This window comes from Dicentrarchus labrax, unplaced genomic scaffold (assembly GCF_905237075.1).
Source record: "Dicentrarchus labrax unplaced genomic scaffold, dlabrax2021, whole genome shotgun sequence".
Taxonomy (NCBI): domain Eukaryota; kingdom Metazoa; phylum Chordata; class Actinopteri; family Moronidae; genus Dicentrarchus; species Dicentrarchus labrax.
In genome coordinates, this window is record NW_026136718.1 from 15103501 (window position 1) to 15128009 (window position 24509).

Genomic DNA, 24509 nt, shown 5'->3' on the forward strand with positions numbered 1-24509 from the left:
GCGCCCTTTCTACATATTAATCTTTGAGTTACTTATTTAGCAAATACCACTTGTTTAGCAACATAATGTTTGACCATTGTTTTGGGATCGAACAGTCTTGTCAGGGTATAAAAAATCAAGTCTCTTTAATAGAGCTTTATTTTGGATTTCCTGGTATTTCTCCTGTATAGAGCATGGTACTGGCTCGCTACCCTGAGCTGCTTTCAGCGTGTATCTGTAATATTCAGCACTGGTCTGCTGCCTTGTCTTATACATCCCCCTCAGACAGATGAGCGGTCATGCACAGTAAGTATGTGTGACGCCCAAATGTTCTCGTTCCAGCACCAGCAGAAGGGCGCCTCTCCCCGGATGTTGAAGGCCCTGGTCAGCAGGGGACACCCAGAGTTTTCCTCCAACAGACAACAAGATGCCCACGAGTTCCTCCTGCACATGATCAACCTTGTGGAGGTGAATGAAGCTTAATGCGCAGGTCAAAATATTAAATAAAAACAAAACAAAAATAAAAACATTTGTTTCATGAGATGGATATGTTAAGCTTTGGAATTAATCCCATATAAACAGTACAAACACACAACTGAAAGGGAAGCTGCCTCTCCCAAAACGAACTACATTGACATTTAGGGGTGCACCAATTTGTCAGCCGGACATTGGTATCTGCCTTGTTGACTGACATCGGCCTATTGACGAATAAGATGGCATTCGTCTATATTATTGGCCAGTGTTTATCTGTTGTGTCAGTTTTGTGCTGGCTAAATGTTCAACTTGGATTTTGGAGAAATAATTACCTCTGTTTTTCCATCACTGGCACAAATTGGACACAAATATCTTTGTGCTTCATGCAGTAGCTCAGACAGTGAAGTGACATTCAGCTCTGCATCTCACTTCTTGGATGAGAAGAGAAATAGACCGAGCTGCAACAAGGCAGAGATATATATCTTTGTTGATTTGTAGATTGTTTCCCTGACACAAAAGGGTAAATAAATAACAAACAAAAAAAAAAAAAATCGCCTATTAGTATTGGTATGGGCCGAGCATCCCAATCAGTGCATCCCTAGTGATATCATAACATATTTACAAAATGGCTGCTTTACTTCTGACCCCTGACACACATGCACAGGCAGTTGATTGGGAGGGGAGAGTCTGTTTTTGACTAAACACAGCGCTCGGTCTCCTTGGTTGGTACGTACACATGGGGTGCTCTGACGTGTCTCTCTCAACCAGGATATATATAGCTCAGTACTATCTGTTACACAGAGAGGCCAGATAATGCTTCCTATTCTGCCTCAGCCCTGATACATGCCCTGACACTTAGTCTGCCTGATGAACAACAAAATATATCACCCAGATTCCCCAAGCCTCAATTTCTCCATATTGGCCCCAGTATCTTAGAAGCTTCACAGCTGTTGTGCTCGAGCTTGGTAGAGATACTGATAGCTAGATACTGATTTAGTTATCCAGACATAGATAATATGACTAAAGCCACCACCATCAGCAACATTTTCCTCTGTCTATGTCAGCCAGCATACTTGGCCTGAGTAAAATTATAACTTGTGTATTTCTGTAGCATCTTAGAATAGAAGGGCTGGATTGCAGAAAGGCTGCAGTGCAAATTGGTGTGTTAGGTCGCGCTGCCATCCTTCATCACAGCCTTCAAATAAACACAGTGCAAACTTTAATGACCCCTACTGTTCATAGAAGGCACAGAGCCGCTCAGTGATGATAATTAATGTGCCTGTGATTCTGAAAAGATGTAACACTCTCAGTTATGCAGGGTCCCGTTAAATGAGGTGGTTCCTAAATTAAAGAGTTGCATCTACATTATGAATGACTTTATTAAGAGATCTGGGTCAGACAGCAGTTGTGTTGAAGTCATGCCAGGAGACTGTAATGGACCACAGCAAAGAATAGCTTATAGATAGAGTTGCATTTCAGACCTCAGGCTGTCATGTGTCATAGAAGCTTCTGTACCGTTCTTGAGCTCACATACAGTATTTTAAATAATTTTCAAATAATTTTGTTTAGTTTATTCATGGTTTACTCTTAAAAGTATTTTTGACCGCTTCAGACTTTAAGACACAAGAAATGTCCAAACTAATGTTTGTATAACTGGTGCATTAGTGCAGGGTACCAAACAATAGTATTACAACAGCATTACACCTGACAGCATGTCTGCCATTAAGATTGAATTTTTCATTGAAATCAAGAAATATTTGGGGGAAAAAACAGAGAAAAAAAATTAAATATGCAAATTGAACAGTTTATCCAACCTCCATTTTTATATATATTTTTATCAGTGTTGAATAACATCACTGGTCTTATATTATCAAACTTCAATATTTGGCCTAATTTCTTTGCTGATGTTCAACCTCACCCTCTCATTCTCCCTATGTGTTTACAGAGGAACAGCGCAGGCTCGGAGAACCCAAGTGACGCCTTCCGCTTCTTGGTGGAGGAGCGTATTCAGTGCTGCCAGTCACGTCGGGTTCGTTACACTCAGCGGGTGGACTACTGCATCCAGCTGCCAGCCCCCATCGAGGCAGCTACCAATCGAGGTAAAGGAGCTCCTGTATGCACACGTACACAGCGAATGTTCTGCTGCCTTAGAAATCAACAGGTGCCTCTGGTCAGCACAGCTGGCATGACGCTGGGCTCAGGTGGCACCAGCTGCTGGAGGAATCGGCAGATTCTGCTTTGAAAGGGCACAGAAGGTCCCGGCTGAGAGCTGTATAGTAGTAACATATGTGGCTGCTTATGGCTTTGTATATGTGTACTGTTGTTACACATTCTGTAAAGGATATTTAAAGGTAGCTAACATCCTTGTAACATTGCAGACATATGAATTGTGACAATATCGGTATAATTACAAATGTGACCCTAACAGACGTGACCTTGGTGAGGATGATAAACTTTGTCTGAGGTAGATGGAAGCAGTGGCTGTCAATCTTGTCAGCAGCTATCTTGAATGGTACATGAACACCTTAAATAACTTATAATGCAACTTGCATCACCTTTGATTTTACTTTTTAGATTTTAAAATATTATTAGTGTTGCAGAGATTTGCACTGCTCAGAGTGTTTGTTCTTATCTTCATTCTACCAGAGGAGCTGCTGGCATACGAGGCCAAGCGGAAGGACGCTGAGGAGAACATGCGGTCTCCTCCTGAGCCGGTGAGAGCACGGATCCCTTTCACTGCATGCCTGCAGGCCTTCACAGAGCCGGACAACGTCCCCGACTTTTGGAGTTCAGCGCTGCAGGCCAAGTCAGCCGGAATCAAGTAAGCAAAGGGCCACCTGTTCTTGTTCCTGCAGTAACTTCTCCACACCTCAGTGTTCTTTACCATCTCAAATATTTTGATTAAAACCAGTTGTATTTATAAAATTGTTATTTTCCTCTGCAGAACTTCCCGTTTCGCCTCCTTCCCAGAGTATCTGATTTTGCAGATTAAGAAATTTACATTCGGCGTTGACTGGGTGCCGAAGAAACTAGGTAACTGTTATCCTTCACTGATTCATGGGATTTAAAATATCTTTTGCTTTCCTCCACCAATATTGTGACTTTATTATAAGTGCTTGTAGTGCTATAAATTCCCAGCAGAGGGCACCATTAAACTGCAATTCACAAGGCATGTACAGCAGTAGGTAAAACTGCTGCCTAAGTGAAACTCAGGAATTGCTTCACCTGCAATTTTGGACACATAGTCATGAACTACTCCATCTTTCATCTTGTCTATATCTCTAAAGGGCTGCTGGAGTTTTATATTTAACTTGACGTCGGAATTCAGATAAGTGGCTTGCAGCATCTTGAAATGAACTCTCAGTGACCCTCATGGCTTTGCCAACAAAATCAAAGGTTTAAGTGTTTATCTCTTTTATTAATGAGACATGGCCATATGATAGCTCAGTTGTGTAAACTGATATTTATAAATCATGATCCTCAGTATTATATTTGGCAGTTTTACATGGCCTACTGTCATAGTTATGTTTTGTAGGTGGAGTGTCACTTCCCAGCTAGCAGAGGCTCAAGTCATGCTGCAACAGGGACCGCATGTAACTCCTGTAACAGTATATTTCAGATTTTCAGTTTGGTAGCAACCTCATTAGTTTTTCTTGCATACTGCTGAGCAGGAACTATGAGAGGTGTTCATGTCACCACCTAAACTAAAAAATATGATAACAGACAATGATTGGATTAAAACACACCAACATTTAAAAGAAAATAACAAACCATAGATAAAATAAATGTGCTTCTTGATTTAATTAAAGGTAGCAAATTAAAGGATACTGCTTTGGACTCTTAACTCTTTCAGTGTAAGTCTAAGATCAGGCTAAGATCACTGTAGCCCTGAGATTCTTTTAGAGCCACAGCTTCGGAGGGGCTCACAGCAAAGTCTCTGATCCTCAGCATAGCCATTCCTCAGTTGAATTTAATGTTTGTCTCTTCCTCTACAGACTTGGCCATTGATGTTCCAGACTTTCTGGATCTGAGCCGGCTGCGGGCCACGGGGCTGCAGGCAGGTGAGGAGGAGCTGCCTGACCTCATGCCCCCCATCGTGCTACCTGAAGACACCAGAGGTACAGAACACGTCCATTTTACTTGCAGTTTAAAACGGAGCCACCATTTGGTTTTGCTGCAGATATATTCTGCTGTTTTCCGATCAGACAGTGCTCTGTTTGTCTCAGGCAGAATTCACTGATAAAGGACTCCCTGGTCACAAGCTCTCATGACTCACCTCCAGAGGCCTACAGGGGGATTTGCATGCATGCATAAATGCAAAACCCATTCTTAACATCTAGGGGCATTTTTGGCCCTTCATGTTCAATTTCACAGTCCTCTTATTAATTTTAAAGGTCATTGTTTTCCCTGAGCACCTGTTTTTTATATTTGTTTTACCCAGATAGCCGAACACATTTTTTCCACTTCAATTATATAAATGTAGTGTGCAGTATACTAGAAACACCTCTCATTATATGAGACAGTATGTAGATTTCTCCCAGTGAACTGGTAATACGCTGTTGTTTTGAGAGCCCACCCAGATGTGTGTTGTTCCATCTTTTTCAGGAGGTGTACTTTAGAGTATTTTTGTGACAGAGACAAATGATCCGTGAAATTGTCTGTAATATGATGTTCTGCTCAAAGCCACCAAGGTTTTCTCTTAAGGGCATATTGAAAAGAATCCCACGGGAAAGGCATGCTCAATCAATTACCGAAAAGTTGTTGTGTTCACAGTGTAGCTAAGCCTAATAAGGTAGAAGGATTGTATGAGATCCCCTTGTAATGCACTTCCCTGGGCTCTGGGAATAACCTACTAGAAGCTAGTTAGTGTGTTTTAGAGCACAAGCAGTATTGTTGTTAATTTTGCTGAAACTTAGTTGCATTACACTGTTTGTTCAGTGATATTTCCAGTATTACGTACAGTGTAATGGAGCCAGTTGTAAGCCTCTTCCTAAAGGCCAAAACTACAACCTCCCTCCTTTGGTTTGTCTTTCTTTCTCTCCGTCTCCTCTGTGATTGTAATTTTCATTTCTCTAGTCCCCCTTCCGTTGTTTGCAGTTCAGCTACATCAAGTTATCAGTGTGCTCCTTAATATTTTAGCAGGCGTGAAGCACAAAGTGTTCTGTACCGTCTAAAGCTCCAAACACGAAAAGGGGTCCAAGGAGCAAAGACACAGTAACATCTGCAAGCAGCTTTTGCTGTGCTTCACACATTTCTGAGAGAATCGTTTAGCCGGCTTCCTCTTAGGACAGGAAACTCGGAGGACAAAACAGAAGTCTGAACATGTTTGTCTGAGTATGCCTTAATATTTCAGGACTGCACATTATGTGCTGTACTTGCTATCTCAGACCCCCAAACACATGAAATTGGCTTTTTTGGAAGAGTGCAGAATCTACTCAAAACTCTTCAGAGTCTCACACATCAAAGCGTCCTCTCTTTGAGCTGAAACTACCTTGCTCAGGCAGCAATGCATATCTACGTCTGACAGCAGCAAGCTATGCAGCTATCTTAGAAGGCCATGGTGAAATCTACGCACAAAAATGTGTGTAAATGTTTTTTGCATGTAGTAAGTTTGAGGTGGTAGAGTCATTTTGCACTTCTGTCCTGTTCTGGCAGAGTTTCTCGTTAGTTTAGTTACATTTTTGCACAGTTTAAAAAATACATAACCAACGTGGGCTTATTTGAAGCCTAAAATTAAAATTTCACAGTTTTAGAAAACACAGAATTAACATACAGAAAATCAACAACAATAATATCGATGGAGAAAATGTATCTTTCTACAGACAGAGGTTAAAAGAAGCACCAGTGTGTAAATCATGCGGTTTAAACTGTGAAATGAAAAGAGGTCAGAGGAAATGATGTGCTGCTTTCAATACATCTTCTGATTTAATTATTTATTTCACATTTATATGATGAGTTTTGTCGGTTGTGAATTAACCACCGGCCCATTATCTCCCGGCTGGCATCAAGAATGATTAATCATTGGTCACCCTTCTGTCTCCAAAAGGCTTCAGTGCTTCTCATTGATTACACAGCACCTCACAAATCTGTTTTCCTCTTTGCTGCTTGAACCACATTATTTCTCATTGGTCTGTGTATCATCCATTTACTCAGTGATTCCAGGCCATTAAGGAAATGGAAGACAAACAAATTGTATCATGTTTTTTTTTTTTTTTGTTATGTGTTATGTTATTCCATTTTCATTTAAACAATGAAAAACTGCTCAAACCATTTAGATATTGATCGCTGGTTTTGGTTCCTAATCACACTGTCAAGATTAAAATGGAAAAAAAACCGATCTGTTTTATCATTTCTTTTAAATTCAAAATAAGAAAGAGAGGGAGGAAGCACACAAAGAGATTGGGTGAGCACGACAATGAAACTAAACAAACTGCAACTCACTTAGACTCAGATAAAACTCTCAGCTAAAGAAGTAAAAAAAAAAAACAATGTTATGTCCATGTAGAGTAAGGGATTGGGAACGAGAAAGGCGTGAACAGGTATTTCTTTGTCTTTATGTGCAGAAAATTATTACCTTCAAATAACTGAAGGATGTGTATGTGCCTCATGATGAGTATTGTGCGAGACACAGCTAAGATTTCACAGTCCAGAGTAACACAGTTGGCAAGGCATCACAAAAAAATCAAGCATGTTTGATAGGAGCACGATTCACTCAAGTTGTGATTGCAGTGTTTGGGAACAGTGGGAGTCGATCAGTCTCCTCACCACAGGTGGTGACGCGACCCTGCCAAGTGTTTTCTGACAACTTGAATCAGCCCTGTCTGTAAAGGGACATCCCTAGTACGATTACTGCTACAGAGAGCCTGTATAAGATTTGACAAACAGCAGCCCCTGTGCCCACAAGTGACAATTATGAGACTATGGTAAATGTTTAAACACTGCGCAACGACAGCATAAGTAGAAATACAGTCAGCAAAATGATTCAGCAGTGTCCATTTGACAGAATTATCTATCTAAAGTTATCTAACGTTAGCCAACATAAGCGACTGGTCATACCAGACCAACCAACCAAAGTTACATAGTCTCACTTTAAGGTCGGTCAAAATCTAGTTTTAAGACCTTCATTAATCGCAGCTGATCTCACATGGAGTATATTCCTAAATTTAAAAAATTAAATAATTAACATTCTTATGATTTAAAGTACATAAAACCAGAAACACACAAAAGAAAATATGCATAGTATTTGATATCATTGTGTGCTGTTAAACTAAAATAAGTTTCTTTCCCCTTGTTTCAGATAACTCCATGAGCTCCATAGACTGTGAGTATTTCATTTCTCTTTTCAGTTACTCACTACTATGTATATAAATATGTAACATTTACATAAGTTATTGCCAAGAAAATGTATTTTGGGTACCAAGCAATAGTGATGAATGCTATGGAGCCAAACCTGTGACCATGTATACTCTAGCAGGTGCTGCAGCTGCTCTCTACTTACAAACAAACTTTACTTTTCCATTGGGCTCTACTTGTTTTTAGCCAGACTCATTTCTCTTGTTGATAAATCATCCTTCGATAAAGAAACCTCCCCAGGGCTGATTCTCTTCTGGTCTTTTTGTTTAATGAGGCCCAGAGAGAGAGAGAGAGAGAGACACTTCTTTTTTTTCAAAATCCTGTTTGGTTGTTTAAACTGGAAGGTTTCTGGTAGTGTTGAATCAGCAACTGCTATGTTGTAGTTATCAGTGTCGGTTTGCTGTGTCCCCAGCTCCAGAAATAGACGAGGCGGCAGTAATGCAGCTGGCAGAGATGGGCTTTCCGGTGGAGGCCTGTAGGAAGGCGGTCTACTACACAGGCAACATGGGCCCTGAGATGGCCTTTAACTGGATCATAGCCCACATGGAGGAGCCTGGTAAGAGGAAATCACTGCATTCAATGGTGGAGAGATCAGCAGACACACATATTGAGACTTTTTACATATATAGTAAATGTATAGTAGGAGTGCATCACCTAAACCAGTGCATTTGCAACAAAGTCATAGTTTTACTGGAAGCAGAAAGACCAACATGTCTCTGCACTCAAATGAATCGATACTGAGTTTATTTACCATCCAAAGGGGAGACATGAAGGGCAACTTTTACCACCCACTCTTTGGCCCGCAGGATGCAAACACTATGTAGAACTTGCACAGTGAAAACGTATATGAACATGTGTTCATCTATAGTTATTATAGTTTTGTTTCCAATTCAGATTAGTTTAGATCAGACTTAGTTTTCAGAGTGGGTTTGCTTGTTTCAGTTTAGTTTTTATTATTTAAAAATGTTTACCTTTAGTTCAGTTTTTAGTATTTTCAGTGTTAGTTTTGTTTACATTTTTTTTTTACAATATGGGGGTATTTGGCAAGGGCAAGATTTACATACAACATATAGACTCACAGTCTTAATAAACATATGTGAGTGTTAAGTGAGTGTTGGGGGTTAAAGAGGTAACTGTAACCCCTGAGAATCCAAGATACTGGTGACAAATAATCCGCACAGCAGCTGCAGAGCCACAGTTCTCCAACAATTTCAATAAGCAGAGTCGGCAGACTTCAAGAGGGTGAGCCTGAGATGCTGAGATGTGGGCACTGAGTTCAAGGCAATGAACGAGGAAAAAAAACAAAGTGATACTGCTTCGGCAAGCCAGTCAGCTCACATGTAAAGACTGTGCCTATGCAGCAGGTATACAGAGGCACGTTTATCTTTATGGGAACTTTTAATACACAAAGGTAATTCAATGTGAGAGACACATCACATCTCGCAAGTTCTTCCACAGAGAGAAATCAGAGTTGTTTTTGTAAGTGTCAGACATTGCATCCCTTTGTGTACTGCAGGTGTTTATTTCTGCATGGCTGTGTGTGAGATCTTCACCAGAAACGTTGTCAGAGCTGACATTGTCTCTTGTAGAGCCTCTCAGCAGTAGAGACGTTCCCCTGAGGCGTTGACTCGTGTCACTTTTATTTCCCTGGTTGGTTGTAAAGGGCCTCTACAGTGGAGGGAAATTAGAGCAGCCCCCTGCCTGTTAGTTTTTAAATGGGCCTAATGCCTCTGTAAAATGGGCTCCATTCAGGCTCAATAACATTAGTAAAACGGTCCGTCCCTGCCTGCTGCACAAATGTTGCTTCTTCTGCTTGCCCCACATTTGTTTGGTTTCATTACTTTCCCATTAGAATTACTTCAACTTTTTCTTTCACAACTAAACTTTCTACTTAATAATTTTTAGACGCAGTACCACAGACCACTGTTTTTATTGAGGTGAACCTAAGTGCTGCATTTACAAAGGTAAACTAACTAAGAGGTGCATTTCCAAAGCACTGTGCAGACAGACGACTAAATTATTTTTCATGAGAGGACTGTGAGAGGACCAGAGTGCATATAAACTTCATACATGTCTTTAATAAAGGTAAAAAGGTAGATAATGTCAAAAGTTGAACAACAGCAACCAATTTAACAGTAATTCAATTTAACTTGGAAACATGAGTTGGTCAGCTACTACTTATTTCTCTGCCTGCAGAGCGTTCCTGCTGTCGCATTAAAAACAACTGCATCATGGGCCATCTAAAGGACACAAGACAAGGAGGCTGAGATAGAGATGGTGGTGGGAGATAAGTGGTATGCATTCTCATTTATGGCAAGGACAGTAATGAAGGCTCTGTTTATGGCCAACAGCAGAGTAATTACAGTAGGAGTGTCCTTGTTCCCGGGTTGAGAGTCACTTCACTTTCATTTGAATCTGTTCAAGGTGCACAAAGCATTGCAGTTGCAAATCAGAAATACTTCATTCTTAGTTGAGGATGCTCCCTGAATCTATTTAAATTCATGCAATGTTCCTCTTGTATGCATTCCTCTGAACAGGAGCCATATTAAGGATCTGTTTCACCATTGCAGATCTTTTGCTTCTTAAGAAATACTCCCTACATTATCCATAGTGAGAGACGCGTGGACTCGCACTACTAATCCTGACTCTGACATGAACATGCCACAGGGTGCTTTTGCATCAGATACTGTTTCCAGTACTAAAGTATCCAGGGTCCCACCTCCACAGATGTTTACATGAAGTAGTTGTGTGTCTGTCGCCTCACAGGAAGAATGTCCTGGGTTCAATTCCCAACTGGCGCAGGACCTTTCTGTCTGGAGTTTGCATGTTCTTCCTGTGTTTGTGTGGGCTAGCTCTGGGTGCTCCAGTTTCCCCCCACCATCAAAACATGTATGTTAGGTTCATTTCTCCAGTCAGTCCCCCGGGCACAGCACGGTGGCTGCCCACTGCTCCTAGTTCTTGGGGTTGTGGGTGAAATGCAGAGATTGAATTTGCTTACAGAGATTAATAAAGGCATCAAAATCCACAAAACAGCAAATAGATGTCTCACTCTGACCACCGACATAAATCTATTCATTGATTGGGTTAAAAATAAATTGAGAGTTACAGCATCTCATTATTATTCTTCTCTCTCTTTTTTCAGACTTTGCAGAACCTCTCACTCTGCCCTCCATGATAGATCCTGGTCCCTCCACCAGTGACAGCCCCATGGGTGCCACCCCACTGGGCAACTCACCCCCCGAGGAGAGCATCGCCATCCTCACTTCAATGGGCTTCCCCCGCGCTCACAGCATCCATGCACTCAAAGCCACGGTCAGTCTTCTGCCCACTCTGTTTATGTTTGTACTTTGTGTACTCATAAATAACTTTATCATTAGCTTAGCACCGTTTTTCTTTCCTTCTACTGTGTTTCTGTCAGCGTATAATTCAGATGGGTCTTAATCCTCAACTTTTCTTATTAAGAGTTGTCTGTTTATTGTTTATCAGCCTTAATTTATGAGTCTTCTCCGGCTCCTGAGACTTAAAACCCTCTGCTGTACACGAAGTGATGCATTGCGCTTGTGTGATAACAGTGATTGGTTCTGAATGGCCAGAAAAGGAAGAGTAGCTAGTTTTGCAGTGTTGGTCACCATGACTTAACTGACAAAGAAAAGAGCACCACTTATGGAAAGTCAGTCTGTGACTCACAGAGACATTAAAAAGTTCTACAGAGCTAAAAAAAAAAAAAAAAAAAAACAGGAGAAAATCTGCAGACAAAGAACCACCCACACAGTTTGACAAGAGTCTCTGGGAAGCAACAACCGTGTGACACCGCAGAAAAAGGAAGTCTGTCCCGGTCAATAAAAACAAAAGCGTCACCAGCAGGTTGGCATGAAGCGAGGCAGTGTTTGAAAACAGGGCAAAGAAAGGGTGAGATGATGAAAACCAAGCTCAGTCAGTCATAAATGGGCTCGGCTGGCCTACTTGTTTGCTTTCCAAACTGCAAATTTAATAGTTTTTAATTGTTTACGAATAGTCCCAGCAGCATATGGACGTCACGCCGCCGCTAATGCAGCCTTTCAGGCTTAGGAACAGGATCTGCCTCTGTGACATTTCGAGCCATTTTATCATCACATCTCACAAATGACAAAGGGTTTTTTTTTTTTATCTGAATGAAAGGGAATGTAGCTGAGGCAAATATATTATGTCTCCTGTTTTGAAATGGCCCCCGATTCTCACGTTTCATGTTTCGTATTTCAAACTGCCCCCTCAGCAAAAATAGCCCAGCAGACTGTTATTAAGACACAGAAATAGACACCAGGCTTCCTTGTTTATCACCCCCAATGCCACCAAACTGAAGTGAAAAAAAAATGAACACATATTCCTCATGAGGTAGATGGAGGTGTGAAGCAGAGTGGGGTCTCATGGCTGGTTTATTATTAGCCCAAAATTAGCAGGAGGAACTTTTTTTTTTTTCTCAACCTCACTGACCTGACATGGAAAGATAGAAAAAGCAGCCGGCTGCACTCGCCAAAAAAGACACATTCTCCAGGAATCACACCTCTATTTTGGATTTAAAAAGCAAACATCCTCAGGGGGAATTTAGCACAGATGGATGCCTGCCACGTCCCCGATAAATGATTGCTTATTTTGAACATTTTTAGCTACCTAAAGATACAACCGCAAGGGAATAATAGAGAGGACTAATGGAGAGAAAACAAGATAGGATAGGAAAGTTTTTTTTTATCCTCAGGCCTGATTTTGTCCTCATATGCATTGTGTCTGTAGGCCATATGTCTTCAATGTGCTAATATTTCTTGTTACAACTAGTAGTTTTTTTTGTCATTAGCATATTATGCAACAGCTTCTGTGCAGCAGAGGATTTTCCCAGGAAAGGGCAGTACATAAAAACAGTGAACGTAAAGCTTTTATGAAATCGCTTAAACCAGATTTTGGAGTCCAACAGTAAAAGTTTTTCATTTCAAATTTTCATTACTGGCATAGTAAAGGCATTTTTAGTTTGGGATTTCAGTGAACTTCAGTAATAAACTCGAAACGTCCTTTCAGAACAATAACCTAGAGCGAGCACTCGACTGGATCTTCACCCACCCGGAGGAGGAGGAGAGTGACGCAATCTCAGATATGGCTGACACAGAGCCCAACGACAACGCTTTCTCCAATGCCAACTCACACAGCGACTCCACGCTGTCTCCAGACAGAGACACGTCGGGCCCGCGGGTCAAAGATGGACCAGGACGTGAGTGATTTCACTGATTGTAGCTGCTGTTTCTGTTTTGACTTTATTTATTATTAACCGTTATCTGAAAGTACATTAAATAATAGGTTGACTTTTATCAATCTTTGTCTGTGATCAGTTGATTTACAAGTCACATTTCGAATCAGCATATTATTTATTATTTTACAACACAAAGATCTGCATTACCAAGAAATTAACAAAGGGTCAGCGTAAAAAATAAAAAAAGTATTGCAGGTTTTCTGCCTCCTGTTTTTTAATTTCACCTGTGTGTTATGAACGTTCACAGGGCGGTTTACCCTCAGCTCCAATTAATGTCTGCCACTGATACACAGTGTACTCAGGTGCTGCTGGGCACTGACCTGCCCTGCCAGACCGACTTTAAGCACAGTGGCATTAAAAACATGTTTCAAGAGCTTTTTAACTCTTAACACTCCTCACAAAAATATGCACAATATAATAATGCACATACATACTTGCATACCAATAGCGTTTAAACAACAACCAGGCAATATTGAGGGTGAAAATCATGGATTATTTAGCAACGCAGACATTCTGGCTTTTCATTTTTAAATGATTCTCTTCACTATTTGCAGAAGTATATTCTGAGCTGTCCTTTCCACAAGAGGACCCTGTTTACTGGTCGTTATTGTAAACTGTGTGCTCTTGAAGCGGAGAAAATCTATAAAAACTAATGTTGGATGATTATATAGCTGTATGTTTTATCTTTTTGATTAGTTTCGTATGCTGTGCTTGATCTGTAACGTGAAGGCATTTCAAACAGAAACTGCCATTTTAGCTTATCGTCTCCATCTGTGTGGAGGCTTTAAAAGACTCTTTATAGTCGAGGCTCTGTATGCGTCGACGGAACAGGTTCATTTATACAAGTTGTGTAACAGATATATGTGTCTGACATTTACTAGTTGTGAAACCCTGCTGTGTTATTTATCACATATTCTATATTTGACTTGATGTTCCCTTTTTCAGGTTATGAGCTCTTTGCTTTCATCAGCCACATGGGAGCATCCACAATGTCTGGACATTATGTTTGTCACATCAAAAAGGAGGGAAGGTTAGTTGCACACAGTTTTATATTCATTCAGTTCATTGTGTTCCTGTTAGTCACACAAGTGTCTATTGTTAATGGTCTGATCTCAGTGCCTTTTAGTTTCATGTCAAATATAGACATTCTAAACAAATTCAATTATTACTTTTATTATTAAGCTTTTTCCACCAGAAGTCTGAAAATAAATTATTCAAAATTGCAGGGACAGTTTGTTTTTTTAGACTGAATGGAAAAAATAAATTGACCCATTTCCTCCTTCCTCATAGTCAGTTTTGAAAGAAGTAACACTTTGAAAGCATTTCGCACTGCAGTAAAATCAACATTATCCACAAATGTTCTTTCTTTCTGTAGGTGGGTGATCTACAACGACCACAAAGTGTGTTTGTCAGAAAGGCCTCCTAAAGACTTGGGCTACATCTACTTTTACCATCGACTGTCTAGCAGTTAAATTAAAGTTACCGCCCCCACCACCATGCAACCTTTTTAAAGAACCGCGGTCGTTCCCCCCCAAAGACTGGCAGACAACTTTATTAACAGCCACAGCGGAAACAATGGAAGTAACCTTTCAGACCAGCTGCTCGCCTGACTGTGATGTCATTCAAGCAACCAGGAACACTGGTCAGAAAGGGAAAGCAATGTGCTTATCGTGCATTCGTGTTATGTCGTGCTTTAAATGTATATTTCAGTGTTTGTGTTTAAGAAAAGACATTTTCTCGACAGTGGAGGTACAGAGGGATTTGTGCAATTTCCACTTCTGGAGTGCTTTGTACACAAAATAATGTCACATATCAAATCTCATTGTTCCTCCTCTATGCCTTCAGCTACTGTGCCAGGATTTTCAAAGTGGTACATTTTATAAATGTATATTGAAATGGGAGTGCTTCACTGCCAGCCCTGAAATGCTTTGAAACTGCAACAACAAACAAGAAATTACTGTGCTGCTGGTGGTTTTTGCATTTGACATTGAAATACGAAAGAATGTTTTTCATCCCCAGGAAATTAAAAAGGACACCAAGAATTAAAATGTTTTGGTTGGACACAGAGAAATTACCAACATACTGTATGCAGGTTTCAGACTGAAGGAGAGCACCAGGAAGGCCACAAATAGGATCTAGCTTAGTTAAAAGTACAGTGACTCAAACCTGCCCCCGTTTTATCTGGAGATGATGTGCTTTTTTCAATAAGAAAGTTTCAGTTGAGTTATCAAGATACAAGTATTTTACCTTCCCTGAAAGCACCTTTTGACTATAACAAGTTCATATTTTGCACCTGATGCTGCTGAAGTGGTCTTTTTATTCACCAGCTATAAGATATTGAATGTGATATCTTAAATTTCAACTTCAGTACTGTTGAGTCTGCAAATCCTTGAAGTGGCCATTGGTCTATGAAGTGTCCTCAATCCCGGAGTGAACTTATGTCATTAATTGTGTTTGCCCAATTTGCAAAATATTTGCATTGTAGGCAAAACTTTAACTTATAGCTGCAGCCGGTCCAGTTTGGTTCCTTTATCACGCTGACAGATTCAGACTATGACCCAAAAGTTAAAATGAATGTTTTCCTTGACCTGTTACAACTTTTTGCAGGTCAGTTAATTCAGTTATGCATCTAAACTGTTTTCACCTCTCAAGCAATATATGCACCACAACCAACTCTCTACTATATGACAAAAGCTGCACAGTGACCTGTATCTCCTCTAAAATGTGCATTCTTGTACTAACAGACATGTTGCAGTACTGAATGTATTACTTCATGGTGCTCACTGCAACCAAAACCTCCTGTTCAGCTTTAATATTCAGACGCTACAGTGGACGTAGAAACTGGCCCTTTGCTGTTTGGTCACTATAACCTCATGCTCACTATCCACTGACTCTGTACTTATTTATCTACTCAGTATGTTCATAATGTGCCGGACAGATTCAATGTAGATATGACGTACTTGTTTGTCAAATATTAGTGAATTTACAGCCTTTGATTGTCAACAACTTCTCAGCATTATGGTTTATGTTCTCTATTTACAACTTAAACTCGTGAGCTACGTGGAACTGGACTTGAATCAGCTTCTATCTGTTGCATACCGGTGAAATATTACAATGTGCACAAACGCTTAATTCCAGTTTGGTGACCCTGACGTGCGGCGAACTGTCTGTCACTCAATGTTGCGCTTCCAGGTGCATATTTTAAAGGGGAGTTCTGCTGAAAATAGATTTTGTGTGTAGATACCTTATTAATAGTTCAATTTTTAGCTGATTTTGGAATCATTACCTCTCGTTTCTGGAGAGGACAATAAATTGACATTTCTTAAGATAGCTGAAAGAGAAAAAGGAGACACATTTTACTGCATATCTATTAAACAACTGTGGTAGTAAAGATAGTGAAGGAATATGACTGTCCCTAAAAATGTCTTTCAGCAATCTCATCAGTCACACTTTCCTCGATGGCTAATGTCTTTACAGACAAAAAAATCTTTATCTTTCAGTGGCGCTCCCCTTTAACAACTCTGCCTAGACTGGACTGAGTTTTATTATATTTCAACCCATCAACTTCATCAGATACTACTTGATAAACTGCTGCAGTGTTCATTGTCTATGCAGCAGAGAATTCAAAAAAGTCTCTCTATGCAAGTCTTGTGTTTCTGCCGTTCTTCCTATAAAAACTTTTTTTGTCAGAAACCAAATGTATCTTCATGTCAAACCCTGCTAAAGTCAGTCTTTCTGTGGATGGGTGATAAACCTTTCGTCTTTCTTAAGGATATTTAATTATAAGTTCCTTCAGATATTTTGTGCCATTTTTATTTCTCTGCACCTTTTGTTCTCCCCACATCCTCCAGGTTACGTTATCGTCTTTGTATTTTTGTCTTTTTGTTTCAGCTTTCCCTCCAGCTGGGTCTCTTCCATTCTTTTTTCTCTACGTTGTTAAAACGTAATGGTTCAATTTGTCACAAAAAAGCTTTTTCACTGTCCGCATGTGCACTAGAAGTTGACATTTAGTCATTTGGATTGTACAATGTACTTTTGTGCGTTTTATTCTCTTTTTTCATTTAACTAAATGTCAAAAAGGTTCTTCACCTGTTTTTACTCTGTTGCCTTTTTTGCAAACAAGTTTGTGCCAATTCTGTAGTTTTCATTACATAGTTTTCCTGAAGGGATTATTTTAAGTTGACTTTTGTAATGTATGCCTTTATCCAAATATGGCTTAGGTGTATGTGAATAGAGTAATGACAGTATACTCAGTGGCACTGTTTACTTACGAGGTTTGGATAATTTAATAAACTACACCTTTGTTGAGACTTGGCTTCTTTAAGAATGAACAACAAACTGCAGTTCAAGTGTGACTTTCTTTCAGAAAAATAAAGACGCACAAGCAAACAATATATAACAACAGTTTATTTTAAAAGATTACTTTCATATTGTAAGTTTCAAAGGTGCTAATGCTTTCCTTGTGATTATACAGGGAGAGTAATATGCATTATAGGTAGGTGTTTAAATAAATGAATAACTGTATATAAAGTATTAATTTCTAAGTTCATTCATCAAAATATCATTTTATTCATACATATCTGATGCATCAATAAATAAACCAGAACAAACTGCCTTTGTACATATGTTGAATCAAAGGAGTGAAGAAAGAAATGTACACAACATGTACTGATAACCTTTATGAACCCCAACCAATGATGCCGGTAGTAACAATTTATCAATACTTAATAGAGTGAGAACTTGATTTAATGCAAGAGGACTAAACACATCTATAAGTTGTTATTACCACACTCAAAAAACAATAACAAATGCTTTATAAATACAGAGAACTAAAGTGCTCAAAATGAAACACATAAATACAAGATATCTGGTGGTCTTGAAAAAAGCATTGAACTCTTGATTGATTGAGTTTCCACAGGAAAGACAAAGGCCTTAAAAGGTCTTTACAAGAGTCTTAAATATTGTCTCTTGCCTGCTGTAGGCAGTTCTGTTAGAAGTGTTTTTGTATCAGATTGCAGGTTGTCAGGTGACGTTACACACCTACAAACTGAAAGTGGGATTGTTACGACAGTAGATTGTGCCACAGGAGGCAGTTCAGTCCTTTCATTCAGCACCATCACACCTGTAGCTAACACTGTCACTACTGCTAACTGCAGCAGCAGCGAGGAAACTCACTGATGATGGATAACAGGTGGCAGTTTTAACAAAAACTGACTAAGTGATTTAAATTAATGTATTCTTTATTTGGCTTATCCATCCATCGATGTCTTGCTGCTTATTTGGGTCTTGGCTGCATTAATTTAATAGATTTTATCATTAGAAATATTTATTATACTGTTGGAAAGTATTGAAAAATCAACCGGGAAACACTTAAAAAAATGAAACACCTTAGTTCTCCATATGTAAAGCGTTATGAGCAAAGCTGTGTAAAATTGGTACTGAACATATCAGTGATTTAAATGTTGTTTTTACCTGATAAAAGACATCAAACTCCACATCTGTTTACATGTGTAACCAGAACTAACAAAGCTGTAATGCTTTATACAACATTAGGAAACTATTAATAGTTTACAGTGGCTTTATGGATGTGTGCATAACAATTGATGTTAAGCATGATCAAGTTTCAACACAAGAAAGCATTTCCCTAACAACAGGTAGATGGCTTTATATGCTGGGGTCATTAAAAGTGTTACCAGTACATTTATAATTTGTAGAAGTAATTACAAAATTTCTACAGAATATAACTATAACTAGTTAGTTGTATCAATGTGCCAGTATTCAAGCTCAAGTATTTGATTTCTCTGCTCGAGCTTTGCACACTCGCTACCTCTATGCAAGAAAAAGCATCTTGTGTAGAATATATACCGAATATATACATCACTTTTTCTCAAGGTTACAGATTTTAAAAGTGCATTGTAGAAATATTGCAAGGAAACGTCATGATATATTTCATTTTTATACGATGGTGGGAGAGAGAGAAAGCACTTCCATGTAGTTCATGCATACAAATGAAGATAGCATTCAAAAAAATAAATGTAGAGGATCTAGCATGCGGTCAACCTCGATCTGTTCCTCAGGAGCATGCGTTAAGCTAGGTCAGTTCACCTGAGAAGGTACAGTAGTAGGTAGGTTCTACAAAAAGAAAACACCAGGCATCCTATCTCAATGCACTGCAGTACGATGTGCACAGTTGTACACATACAATTAGATTTTAAGCCAGCAATTTAAGGTCTCTTTAAAAAAATAGGTTTTCATTTTTAACACAACTACAGTATCTTGAAATGCAAAAAGCGAAGGCCTACAACCTTTTTAAGAAAACTAGACTTGATTTGGAAATCACAATTTAACAGACATCCTGTTTTGGAGTTTCTACGGTTCACTGTTGACACAAAAGACAGCTGGGAGGACCAGGGACAGAATACGGTTCATATTTAAAAATGGAGGGATACTGGCCTTTTAGAATAACTGCGATGTCTCTCAACAGTCTCTCAGGGAACTATTACAAAAAGGTTGGGTTTATTGTTTATGGAAAGAAAACAGGATGGAAGCTTGTCTTGGACATGCTGAGACTCTGATCTGATACAAATGAAATACCCACAGGGCGGCGCTGGCCCAGTGCGCCTCTAGCTGGCAGCGTTAGCACATACACCGTAAGTGACTGAGGTGGATGTCAACAGCAAAAAACACTCGGCTGAAACAGATGTAGCTGTGCAGCTGTAACATAGAAGCAAACTGCTCTGTGAGGCCCACAATGACAATGCTAACATGCTAATGTTTAGCAGGTATACAATGATTATCATTGTCACCATCTGAGTTAAAGGGGAGCGCATGCTAACATTTTCTCATTAGCACTAAGCTAAATACAGCTATGGCATACATTCATACGTTAGGAACCCAATAATTGGACAAATTTAGATTTTGACATGATGGTAAAAACTGGTTATTAAACAGTCTAAATGTAATACTGATGCCAGACTTAAATAAACAAACAAGAGATACGAGATGGCGAGAAGATCCCCTCGAAATCAATGAAACAAAAGGTGGTGGAAAGACTGCTTTTGTCCACAAAGGCCACCAGAATCAACAAAAAATAAAAGTTGCTTGTTGCCACTTTAAGGTTATTCCAAGTCATCCTGCGGGGGGCAATAATGTTTGCAACAAATTCCACAGCAATCCATCCAACAGTTGCCAAGATATACAGACAGCTCTATAAAGCTGTGGCGCTATCATGGCTAAAAATAACTTATTTATTAATTAATTTAATGATAATTAAATATTCAACAAGGTGGCACTGATGGACTACTGCACATCAACCATATTATTTCAGTAAAAAAGCGACACTGCCAGTTCTTCTATCATAATAAAATCAGTGAATACATTTGTGCATCCACCTCCGCTTTGGCCTCATTGCCTTTGCCATTGTGCAGTCCACTATCAGCCCTCCATCCACTGCAGATTGTTAGTGACGTGCACATATGTGCTGTGTCTCACTGGGTTCCTCTGCCTCCTTGATCTATTAAACATCACGGTTGGCCACAGAGACTCTCTGCCAAAAAATTTAAGTATCTGACTGCTGTAGCTACTCGTCTGTTTCAGCCTGAAATATAATCATACTCGTGTTACAAGTGCCAGTGGATAATGTAAATGGTCCGATAACATTTTTCTACTGTAGTTGTGCACTTATAAAGGAGAGTTTCCTACTTAAAGGGCATCTAAGGTGAGTTTCAAAGAGAACATAAGCGGCAGACCGGTGAAATAAAACATGTATCTGATAGCAAAGCTTGATGTACGACACTGAATTCAGGGATTGCAACTGAGGTCAGAGAAATATCGCTACAACACAGGGTTATAAAACAGGAAGGCTACACTTTAGGTGGACGGTGTTTGTGTATCTGTATTTTTCAGAATCACTGACCACGTTTTTCTCTTGAACAAGAACACTTGTTTTTGTTCTCCCCCCGGTTTCCTTACGAAACACTTCTTCTTATACAGACCACCATGACATCAAAGCTGTACAGTTTGGAAGATGAATGGCTCTGGTACTGGTCTCTGCTTTCCCCTGATAGCATTCTTTCGAAGCACAGAATCACCACTTCCTTTTGGTCCGCTGAGGCAGACGGGGACAAACTGACAATTCGGGAATGGCAACATAAAACATGACCTTTTGCATAGGATCTGAGAATAAAAACCTACTTTCTACAGCACACCCAGACTGTAGACACGCCTGTTAAACACCAAGGTGCAGAGCTATACAGTACAGCTGATCTATCATTTACTCTGTTGTACAGCGAGGAACATGGTCTTCACTTCACAGAGTGACTTTCAAAGTTGCAACAGTGACACAAGAGAAGCTGTTTTGCCAAAAAGCATGTTTTAAGAAAAAAGCTTTGCTTTTGAGGTGAATTTTCTAGACCGACTGGCTCCTTACAATCATGTGTTTTGTGGATGCAAGATAACTTAATGTATTATTATGATGTAAATTGGAGTTTGCAGATGGTAAAACAAACAGCTTTTCAAATATGTACTGCATTCTGCTCAAGCTTACATAAATATTTAAATCATGCATGATGGCTGAGGCAAACTGATCTAATTAAATGTATGAGCCTCGCTGCCTGTGGAGGTGCGGCAAAGATACAAATGACTGCATTAAGAAATACCCCAAGCTCTTCTAGGTCTAGGCTTGCAACCACACATCTTTTATCTGAAATGTTATTATACTGTATTGAAATAAATACAGTGAGGAAAAGTAGAGGAGAGTGTGATGCGTACATCAAATGTGAGGGATACTAAAGCTGTACCAGGAGCTAAAAGATGAAAGAGCTATTTTTAGACCTGCGACAACTTTTTCATATGAGAAAGTTTCCACACTAATGCAAGTTGTAAGGATCAGTGTTGCCCAGCTTTTGTGTGAATTTCTCCAACCAGTCAGAATAAAGGGAACAAAGAGAAGCTAGGAGCCAAGACCAAAAAATAAAAAAATAAACCCAACAAAACCAAATGAATGGCTCAGAAAGCTTTCAAGTTCAGAATACGGCAGTTATTTAAAGAAATTAAAACCAGACTGAAAATGGCTTTGTGTTTTTGTGTTGCCATACAAATAGTATAAATAAATGTTGTTCGCATGCATTTGAGTAAGGCTTTACAACCTGGCTTGCACATTCCACTTGGGTTGAGGAAGTTATCTGTTTGTCTGAAGTGCAAAGGGAAAACTTCTAAAAGTATGTTAAATATTAAACAAGAATCCATTTATGAAAATGCTTATTCATGCAGTATCATTATTCTCCACTGAAAGAGGATGAAAACAAGCCAGGAACAGAATTTGGAGTTTCAGGTCATATGGTGCAGTCTTTATCATTTTCTCACTAAATCCATCCTTCAGGAGGGTGAGACAGCCTTGAGTCTTTGAAAGCAATTGGATAACGAAACCGTTTTTTTTTTTTTTTCCTCAAGACCTCATCTTTTTTCTCTGCAAACAGCATGTGAGGGTTCCTCTGTGAGATTCTCAAACTGTCTGTCTGCCTCTCTCCTGGCTTAGCTCTGTTCCACTGGATGAGTCAGTTTTTAATTGATGTGTTCTCTAAGGCATTGCTCGTACAATCTTTGCCCGTCCTTGTGCTCTTTAGGGAAATCACAAATTGCAGTGCAAATCCATCACAAAGCAGTCACTTCAAGCACTTGGAAGAACCTGTCCTCTGAACTGCTCCAAGGTACTTGGGCGAAAAATATAACAACTTTGACGACTGTAGTTAATTTTGACGTGCATAAAAACCACACAATTGTCTCTAACATCAGATCCAACCCATTCTGATGTGTGCACTTTGGGGATTTGGCTGTTGGGTAGAAATCGAAGAGTAAGTGAAGAGAGAGAGATGCTATTGTCACTACCTCCCATTCCTTAAATGTCTAGGTTGAAGGCCCGCATGAGAAGATCAAGATCACCAATGTTTGCAGCCTGGAAGAGTTCAGGTTGGTCCATCATGGATAAAGCTATCCTCAGAGCAGCCCAGATGTTTCCAGACATCACCTGGTGGGACTGCTGACGACTCCGACTTTTCCTCTGAAGGCTTAAGGCAGTCAGGAAGTTACTGGCTGCCTCCCTGGGGAAGCAAAAATAATAGGAATCAATTTGTTTTAAGGCAGCGCTGAGCAAACTCGCAATGGTTGATTCAAGTCCCGTTCTGCACACTCATGGTAGCCTACACCCAAACACTTCAGACTGATTAGGCATCATCTTACAGCCTGGTCACACCAGCATTTAAAAGAGAATAAAATCATTTAAATGGAATTGCTACAATCAGTGCATTTTCTGATTGGGCTGAAGTAAATCTTTTTTGAAAGTTTTGATGTTTATCTGCTTCTATTCATGTAGACTTTTAAAACAACTTTAAATTATGTGAACTTATTGTCCCGTTCGCGTTACTCATTTAGAATGACAGTTTGCAAGCTAGCTAGCTCAGAAAGTCGTTACAACTGACTTGCATATTTCTGGCTAGCTAGTGTGTTCAAGGTTAGCTCAGCAGCTAGTTTACCGCTAGTCTCATAAGCAGTTTCGACATCACCGAGCTTCAAGCATTGCCCATTTTGCCAGGTTGAACAAATGAACTCGGCTGTGCCACTTTCTGGTGTGACTGGGCCTGGGCAGGGCTATGTAGGTGTGTGCAAATGTTTGCATCTCCCTGATTTATCTGTTAGCTTTTCACACCTGTTAGGTGGGACAAATCACAACTGTAGGATTCTTATTAGTGGAGCAGAGGGCTAATCAGCCAGGATATTGAAAACACCTGTGGGAGTGAGGATGAACGCTGGTAATCTCACTCTGATTTAAATTTGTAAAATGTACTTTTTTAATGCTGTTAGCACCTCAAACCCCATTTGAGTCACTTTTATTGTATTTGGAAAGAGGCAGACATCCCAGAGACACATGAAACCATATGGCCAGGTACCACTGGAGGTAAATAAGAGAGTTTTTTGGCTTTCATATCATTTGATAAGCTAGCTACTAAATGTTCCTGTTGTTACTTTCATTCAATTTGATAAGCAAACCAGCTACCTAACCTTCATTAGCTTCGTGAAGTTTATAAAGGAATAATTGTGTTTGTGGCCCAACAGAGACTCCAGTTGGTCGACCGTTGTTATCCTCAACAGTCACTTCAACCCTGAGGGTTTTTTCCTGTCTGCACTGCCTCCAGCCTGGAAGCAACTCTTCCATGAGGATTAATTACTCTCCCACCATGAGATGCCGAGGGTCACTGCTTCTCTCCACCAAGCTTCTGTAAGTATTTGTTGTCTGTTGTTGTAACATACTAAATGAGGGTTGTGTGCTTGTTTACTGTGGCTGCTTGCCAGGTTTGCCTATGTCTTGGCCTCTGTTGGTTACTAATTTCTGATTATATACTGCTGCTTTGTGCATAAGGGTACTGTATGTACT

At 39.7% G+C, this 24509-nt stretch overlaps 2 protein-coding genes across 7 annotated transcripts in view; one reads left to right on the forward strand and one right to left on the reverse strand.

Moving 5' to 3' along the window:
- Positions 1-17419, forward strand: part of usp13 (ubiquitin specific peptidase 13) — a 32980-nt gene extending 15561 nt beyond the window's left edge. For all 3 annotated transcript variants that reach the window (XM_051376045.1, XM_051376043.1, XM_051376044.1), the window contains exons 11-21: positions 322-447; positions 2399-2552; positions 3100-3274; positions 3398-3486; positions 4449-4571; positions 7751-7774; positions 8219-8362; positions 10949-11118; positions 12853-13042; positions 14027-14111; positions 14457-17419. In XM_051376045.1, the coding sequence (XP_051232005.1) occupies positions 322-447; positions 2399-2552; positions 3100-3274; positions 3398-3486; positions 4449-4571; positions 7751-7774; positions 8219-8362; positions 10949-11118; positions 12853-13042; positions 14027-14111; positions 14457-14553 (1377 nt within the window). In that variant the 3' untranslated portion in view covers positions 14554-17419. The remainder of the gene's footprint in view (positions 1-321; positions 448-2398; positions 2553-3099; positions 3275-3397; positions 3487-4448; positions 4572-7750; positions 7775-8218; positions 8363-10948; positions 11119-12852; positions 13043-14026; positions 14112-14456) is intronic.
- Positions 17420-17473: 54 nt separating this feature from the next.
- pex5la (peroxisomal biogenesis factor 5-like a) overlaps positions 17474-24509 on the reverse strand; it is a 93567-nt gene continuing 86531 nt past the window's right edge. For all 4 annotated transcript variants that reach the window (XM_051376049.1, XM_051376048.1, XM_051376047.1 and 1 more), the window contains one exon: positions 17474-23178. In XM_051376049.1, coding sequence (XP_051232009.1) covers positions 22977-23178 — 202 coding nt within the window. In that variant the 3' untranslated portion in view covers positions 17474-22976. The remainder of the gene's footprint in view (positions 23179-24509) is intronic.